Genomic DNA, 8,143 nt, shown 5'->3' with positions numbered 1-8,143 from the left:
AGAGAGAGAGAGAGAGAGAGAGAGAGAGAGAGAGACCAGTAAGAGGCAGATGAAATGGTGGTTCAGGTGAGGGATGGTAGGATTTCAAGTAGGGGAACTTGGTATATATTAAAAGTTAAAGCTAGTAGAGTGTGAGGAAATCTGGATAGTGACAGCACCTAATTTTTGATAGCGGCCACAATGGTATTTCCAAAATACTAGTGTTTATCACTTCTCTGTCAGAGATGTATTATTTTTTCAAGGAAAGACTCCACAAGTTCATCTTCGCAGATTGACTTTGTACCAATGGAATTAATAATTTCCAAATGTTGCCAAGCATGGTAGCTCCAGCCTTTTAATCCTAGCACTCAGGAGGCAGAAGTGGGTGGATCTCTATGAGTTGTAGGCCAGCTTGGTCTATATAGTAAGTTCTAGGGTAGCCATGAGATTTTGTCTTAAAATAACAATATTAATCATTTCTAAATGTCATTTTTACAGTGAGAATGCAGAGGCGCTCGCTCAATTTTTGACCTTGGCACAATGGATACAGACTGTTCTTGCCAGAATATCAGGATATAATATGAAACACGCTAAAGGTTTGCTTAAATCTATCTTGTACTACCTATGTGGAAATTGTGTCTAAATCTTTAATTTAAAAAAAAGGAGAATTATAATGGAGGCAGTGGCAGGTGGATCTCTGAGATCAAGGCCAGCCTGGTGAGTTTCAGGCCAGCTGGAGCCACAAGGGAGACCCTGTCTCAAAACAAAAAAAAAATTATATTCAGTTTGCTTAATTTAGTAGTTTTTCATGCAGCCTTAATATTAATAAGAAAAACATTAAAACGGTTACCTTAAATACATATTCTTTACAGTTGAATGACAAGTGTTGCTATGGAGATATCTTAGAAAAATAATTAAAAGATCATTTAAAATATTTGTTGAGGAGGGGTTGGGGAGATGACTGAGTGGGTAAAGTGCATGCATAAGGACCTGAGTTTGAATCTCCAGCCCCTCTATAAAAGCTGGGTCCTGAAGGGAAAGAATCAGGTGGACCCTGGAGGCCTGCTAGCCAGGTGGTCTAGCCAAAACAGCAATCCTCAGTTCAATGAGAAACCCTGTCTCAAAAAATAAGGTGAGAAGCAATAAAAGCAGACACCTGTTGTCCTCCTCTGGCCTCCTAATGCACAATCACCAGCTCATGCACCCATGCATACATATGTACACACATACACATACCATTCCCCTACGCACACAATATTTAGTGAAGAAAAGTGTCTTTTATAGGTTTATCAATAAATGAAGGCAGAGTCCAGTTTGTTTGTTTATGTTCAAGGAGGATTCTTACAGTCTTGCCAAGGCTACCCTCAAACTCCTGCATTCCAGAAGTGCTCCTGCCTCACTCAGCCTCTTAGGTAGCTGGGATTAAAGGCAGATGCCACCATACCCTGCTTAAAAAAATTATTTAAGGACTGGAGAGATGACTCAGCACTTAAGAGCACTGGCTGCTCTTACAGAGGATCTAGGTTCAATTCCCAGCACCCACATGGCAGCTAACAATCATCCTAACTCCAGTTCCAGGGGACCCAACATCCTCTTCTGACCTCTGAGGACATTGCATGACACAGGTACTCCCACATATATGCAGGCAATATACTCATACATATAAAATAAAATAAAAATAATAAATAAAATGTTTTTTAAAATCTTTAAAAAAACAAAAACAATTAGGGGGCTAGAGAGATGGGTCAGTGATTAAAAGTACTGGCTGCTCCTACAAAGGACCTGGGTTCAAATCCCAGCACCCATGTGCTAGCTAACAACTGTCCCAACTCCAGTTCCAGGGTATCCAGCACCCTCTTCTGACCTCTGTGGGCATTGCATGAACTGGTACACTTACACACATGCAGGCAATACACTCATATACATAAAGTAAAATAAAAATAATAGATAAAATATTTTTTAAAAATTATTTGAGGGCTGGAGAGATGGCTCAGCAGTTAAGAACACTGGAGTTGGTCTTGCAGAAGACCTGGGTTCAAATCCCAGCACCCACATGTCAACTAACTGTAACTCCAGTTCCAGGGGATCCGACAGCCTCTTCTGTCCTTCATGGGCATTGCACGATGCAGGTGCACTTTCCTACATGTAGGCAATACATGCATACACATAAATAAAAATAATAATTAAAAAAAATTATTTGAGGGCCACACATGGTGAAAGTTATGTGTACCTTGCACAAAACATTAAGTAAATAAAAATGAAATTTTAAAAATTAAAAAAAAAGAGATATACAAGGAGAGTTATTGATAAGTCAAGATATTCATAATCTATTAGGTGAAAAAGCAAAAAAGCAACACTGTATGTGTGTGACATTTATATGAAAAAAATGAATATCACCCCAACTGCTGTCTTTGGTTGTCTGAGTAGAGAAGCTATGGCTGATTATTTTACTCATTAGTATTTGGTAAAGTGATCATGTATGGTTTTTAAACTAGGTAATTGCCAGGCACGGTGGCGCATGCCTTTAATCCCAGCACTCCAAAGGCAGAGGCAGATGGATCTCTGTGAGTTCAAGGCCAGCTAGGGCTACAGGGAGACCCTGTCTCAAAAAGAACAAAATAAATAAATAAATAAATAAAATAAATAAACTATGTAGTTGATCATTATACTAAACTTATTCATGATTTTTTTTTCTTTTTCCTTTTAATTTGTAAGGAGAAATTCCAAGTCTTCCTATCTTCTTTAATCAAGGAATGGGCGATTCCACTTTTGAGTTTCATTCCATCCTGAGTTTTGGAGTTCAGTCTTCGTAAGTATCTAAAGAGTTAAAAACTGGGTGTAGTGGCACAAACCTTTAATCTGATGCCAGGGAGGCAAATGCAGGCAGATCTCTGGGAGTTCAAGGCCAGCTTGGGCTATATAGTGAGACCCTGTCTCCAAAAAAAGGGAAATTTATAAAAATAAGAATGAAAAATAACCCCCCTTCTTTATTTGTAGAACTATCCCTTTATTCCATTTATTTTCTGTCTGAAGTTTTATTTATATTAGTAAAATCAAATAGTTTGAGTTTTTGTATTTTATTTATTATTTGTGTGATATGTAAATGTGTATGTGATGAGGAAGGGACATGCACATGTAGAGGCCAGAGGATGTTTGTGGAGTTGGTTCTCTCCTTTACTTGGGTTCCTGGGATCAAACTCAGGCTGTCAGGGTTTCACAGCAAGCATGTTTACTTGCTGAACCATCTTGCCAGCTTGTTTTGTGATATTAAAGTGATGTGTAATCGTGTGCACCATGCCTCTAAGTAACCATTTTTGACCCACAAAAATGCCAGTTTTGTATGGTCCAAGCTACAGACTTCATTTAAAGTCACATTTAATTTGCCTTGTAACTTTCTTTAAAAGAACTCATGTTATTCCACCCTCAATTATTTTTCATGTAAAATTGTAATACTGTCTTCCTAATCTACCTCAAAGTTATTGAAAGATATTTATGTGACAACACTTTGAAAAATATATAATGTCCAAAATGAGGTATTATTTCATGAATATTGTTGTGCCCAGTTCGTGAGACCCCAAAGACTACCAAGGAGCCGACTGATGCAAGCACACAAGGGTTCTTTTATTGTTGCAAGCTTAAGCTTGGGTCCACTCTGTCACTGATTCAGCGGATCTCAGATGTGAGACCCCTTGCTTTGGGAGACAGAGGTTTTCATAGGTTTATTTCAGCAAGTTCAGCAAGTAGGGGAGTAGGGGGGATCTTCAGCCTGGCAAGCATCTGATTGGTTGCAGGTCAGTGCCAAACCATAAACTGCTGAAAAGATATCTGGACTTTTAGTACTTTCCTGTCCCTTGTTAATTGACCGTTGGCAGGGGAGTTGTTCTCTATCTGTTCAAAGTATTGTGGTTTTTCTTAGAACAGGGCTCAGGGCTGGGTCAGTCCTATGGAGGTTTTATCCAAGATGGAGTCACTCCGGTCTCTCATTCCCCCCTCTGACTAATACCTTGGGGGCCCAATCATGGGCGCTCCCTCATCTCATGTTCTTCATCAGTCCGCATTATCATTAGCTGTATCCCTGCCAGCCGCTCTTTTATAAAAGCTACCAATTTATTTAAAATGCAAGGCCCAAAAGTCAAGAGCATAATCAGAATGAGGAGAGGTCCGAGTAAGATTGAAATCAAAGTGGTCAACCAAGGGGAGCTATTGAACCAGGATTCAAACCATCCTTGTTTAGCCCTGTATTCATTCTCCCTTTGAGCCAGACTTTTTCTAACCTTGGCCAGGGATTCTTTGATGACCCCAGAGTGGTCTACATAAAAACGACACTCTTCCTTAAGGGAAGCACAGGGGCCTCCCTGCTGCCAGAACAAGTCTAGGCCTCTCCTATTCTGCAGAACCATTTCTGCCAAGGAGGTTAGGGATTCTTGTAGATGGGAAATAGACGTTTCTAAGTTCTGGATGTCCAGGTCTATTGCAGCTCTAAGGCTATGGTAGTTTTGGCTTTGTAAAGTTAAGGCTGAAATTCCTGTACCTACTCCTGCCAGTCCCAATCCTAGAAGAACGGATAGGGTGATGACAGTAACAACTTCTCTTTCCTGGCGATTACAGTGAAGGGGTCCTTGCCTGGTTAGGGCCCTATTTATATCCTGGTCTGAATGATAAATAATTCTAGGGATTAGTTGTACTAGAATACAAAAATCTGATGACTGATTAAGAACTTTAGAATGGACACATGGGGTTAGTCCCGAAGTACATGCCCATCATCCTTGATTTGGCCAGCACTGGCAGAGTCTGGTTGCATAGGGCAGTGTACTCATGAGGGGGCATGCCTATACACAGCCCTCATCCTGAAACATCTTGTAGCGTAAGCCTGATTTTTTTCCTGCTGAGCCCATCTACAGCTGCCTTAGTCCGGCACCAGGATGGTGTTTCCTATGAATGCAATCCCCTCATAGTATGGGGGCCTTGATGAATAACATAACCAGCATGATGAGGTGAGGTCTGGCCTGGTATCATTGAGTACCTGGTAAGTCTCGATCATTAATGACCAAAGCAGGTCAGTGTCACCTATAGGAAGGTCATGGCTGTCAGAATAGCCATTATTTGAGGGGGCCACCGTGGTTGATAAGATTAACTCTGGGGTAACCTTTAAAACAGCACCTGGTCCCAAGGGGACCAAATGGGTCTGGTACTGAGGAACTCTTACTCTTAATCGAATAGAGAATAAAGTTCCTGGATCTGGTTCAATCCAGCCCACATAGAGTCTTATTTCCCAAATTTTTCCCGCTTCTCAGATGGTGGCTCTCCTTCCTTCTTCAGTAAAACTAATATCGAGCCTACCATTTTTATGAGGATTAGTGGGTATCGGTTGCTCCCACATTACCTTAATAAGATCTCCTCCCCGAGGGGTCCACCATATGTGTCCCATTGTTTCACAGCCCCATCGAGCGCAATAAGTAGCGCTATCCTCTCCACACCTGCTTCTCTGGAACTTGTATTTTGGCATTCCAGGCCCTGGGCAAACATAGAACCAGCCTGGTTTTCTGTATGGGCCTGGAGAGTTAGAGCATGAGGATGTGCGCCTCCCTTAGGACTGAAATCAAAGAAGACATCTCAGGAGTGTAGAGTTGGGAACCAAGTAGCCGGAGGCGCTACTTGGGAGATCTGAAACAATATATTGCCTCCTATCACATCTTGGAGGACCCAAGTCAGATTCATAGGCTGATGCAGGCTTCCCGGAGCAGGAGTGGTGATCATGGGGAACAGAATATATACAGTCAACAGTTTGAAAATCGGGTGAGCTTTAGCTTGAGCGAATTGTTGGGGTCCTTTGAAACTCTCCATCCTGAAGCTGGGGATGTGCAGTCCTCTATGGTGAACAGGTGAGCTGGCCGTACATGTGTGTGGTGGATCCATGATGCTACACCATCCTCTTTGAGGGCTGTGGGGGTGGTCAGTAGGATGACACAGGGCCCCATCCACCGTGGCTCTAAGGATCCTTGCCGATGCCTCTTAACGTAGACCCAGTCACCGGGTCGATATCGATGAAGTTCTGGAGGGGGTCCTGTCTCATAAAGAGCACTTAATTTAGGCTATACATGTTTATGGGACCATTGGACTCCCCTGAGGTCATTCAACAAGTCCCGATCTTTAAATTCAGTAATCTTTTCTGCCTGGAGGTTAGGAATAATGGGAGGGGGCATTCCAAACATGATCTCAAAGGGGGTTAATCCCATCTGGTAAGGGGAGTTACGTTCTAGATAGAAGGCATACAGAGTTACATACTCAATAGAGGATGAATGGAAAGAGAGTCACCCAGTCACTGCCAGTCTCTAAGGTCAATTTAGTTAAGGTCTCTTTCAGAGTTCTATTCATTCTCTCTACCTTTCCTGAACTCTGGGTTCTATAAGCACAATGTAGTTTCCAATCAATTCCCAGAACTGTGGCCAGACTCTGACTTATGTTGGACACAAAAGCTGGTCCATTATCTGATCCTATCATCTGTGGAAAGCCGTACCTGGGGAGGACGTCTTCCAACAGTTTCTTTGTCACCATTTGAACTGTTTCATGTTTAGTAGGGAAGGCTTCAGTCCATCCTGAAAAAGTATCTACAAAGACTAGCAAGTAACGGTAGCCATACCTGCCAGGTTTTACCTCAGTGAAATCCGTTTCCCAGTAGGCTCCAGGTTTTCTCCCTTGAAGTCTGATTCCTGGGTTTCTAATATTTGGCACCACATTAGTGAGTTGGCAAGCTTTACAGCCGTTGACAATGTCTTTAATCTTTAAATTAGTGTCCTTTATTTTTACTTCAGCATGTCGAATTAAGTCCTGCATCCTCTTGATGTCCATGTGGGAAGAATGGTGTATCTTTGCCAACATTTGTTTTCCTAATTTTTCTGGGAGGATCACCTTCCCTTCTGCTGACCTCCATCATCCTTCCAGACATTGGGTCCTCGGCAGTCCTTTTATCCATTTCAGATCCTCCCCGGTGTATTTGGGCTTTTCGGGGAGGTTTGGGTCACCAGGGTCAATTAGTGTGGTGACCAAGATTGGGTTAATTTGGAGGGCAGCCTGTTTAGCCGCCTGATCCACTTGATTGTTTCCTTGGGAAATCGGATCATCCCCTTTTTGATGACCTGGCAGTGGAAAATTGCCAATTTCTTTGGCAGCCAGAGAACCCTCAGCAATGTTAGGATTTCTTCTTTATTTTCGAAAGTATTTTCCTCTGCCATTAATAAGCCCCATTCCCGACATATTGTCTCATGATGTGCTCAGTGGCAAAGACATATTGGCTGTCCATCTACACATTAAGATTTTTGTCCTTTCCCAATACCAGTGCCTTTTTAGGGCAATAAGTTCAGCCTTTTGGGCTGAAGTGCCAGTGGGAAGAGGCTCTGCCCAAATGATGTCAGTTAATGATACTACAGCAGCCCCTGCATACCTCTTGCGTGAACCAGGTTACTTCAGCATCAGATAACAGGGTGTCTCTCAAATCTGATCAGGTATCGTGGACATGGGCCAGGATTCTGGCACAATCATGCAGGGGGGCATCCAAGTCTGGGTCTGGCAAGAGCATGGCTGGATTCAGGGCAACTGGTACCTGGAAGGTGATTCTAGCAGGATTAAGAAGTAATGCCTGATAATGAGTTATATGGGCATTACTTAGCCATCTCTCTGGGGGCTGCTTTAAAATTCCTTCAATTGCATGTGGTGTGGTGATGGTCAAGTTCTGGCCCAAAGTCAGTTTGTCGGCATCTTTTACCAGTAGTGTTTCTTTGAGGACATAGCCCAAGTATTGGACCTGTTGTTTGCATAGTTGGGCCTTTTTAGCAGAGGCCCGAAAGCCCAGGCTTCCCAACGTCTGCAACAGGTGTTCTGTAACGTCCATGCAAGTCTCTTGGCTGTCTGCCGCCACAAGTAGGTCATCCACATACTGCAAGAGACTCCTTTCCCCAATGCTATCTGTCTCAGATGCCTCCACCGGTCCTCTGGATCTGCCCTGGCAGCCAGCAGGATCCTTGCCAGGATCCTTGTTTCCAGGTCTTTGTTCTGCCTCCTTTCTGCCTTTATCTGGTTTTCCTCTGCACTATCCCTATTATTGTACACTTTCTTGGCCACAGTTATTAAATCCCTTAAGTTCTTCTCCCCCAGTCTCTCTACTCTT

The 8,143-nt window shown here is 42.8% G+C and overlaps 1 protein-coding gene across 1 annotated transcript in view; it reads left to right on the top strand.

The window, feature by feature from the left end:
- Ubr1 (ubiquitin protein ligase E3 component n-recognin 1) overlaps positions 1 to 8,143 on the top strand; it is a gene marked incomplete in the record, with an annotated part of 168,776 nt that overhangs the window by 121,364 nt on the left and 39,269 nt on the right. Inside the window, 2 exon segments of the mRNA XM_008846839.3 lie at positions 478 to 575; positions 2,695 to 2,788. Of these exon segments, the coding sequence (XP_008845061.1) occupies positions 478 to 575; positions 2,695 to 2,788 (192 nt within the window).

This window comes from Nannospalax galili, unplaced genomic scaffold (assembly GCF_000622305.1).
Source record: "Nannospalax galili isolate Female #2095 unplaced genomic scaffold, S.galili_v1.0 scaffold342, whole genome shotgun sequence".
Lineage (NCBI taxonomy): Eukaryota > Metazoa > Chordata > Mammalia > Rodentia > Spalacidae > Nannospalax > Nannospalax galili.
Note: the sequence above shows the minus strand (reverse complement) of the source record. Positions and strands in the feature narration are given on the sequence as shown.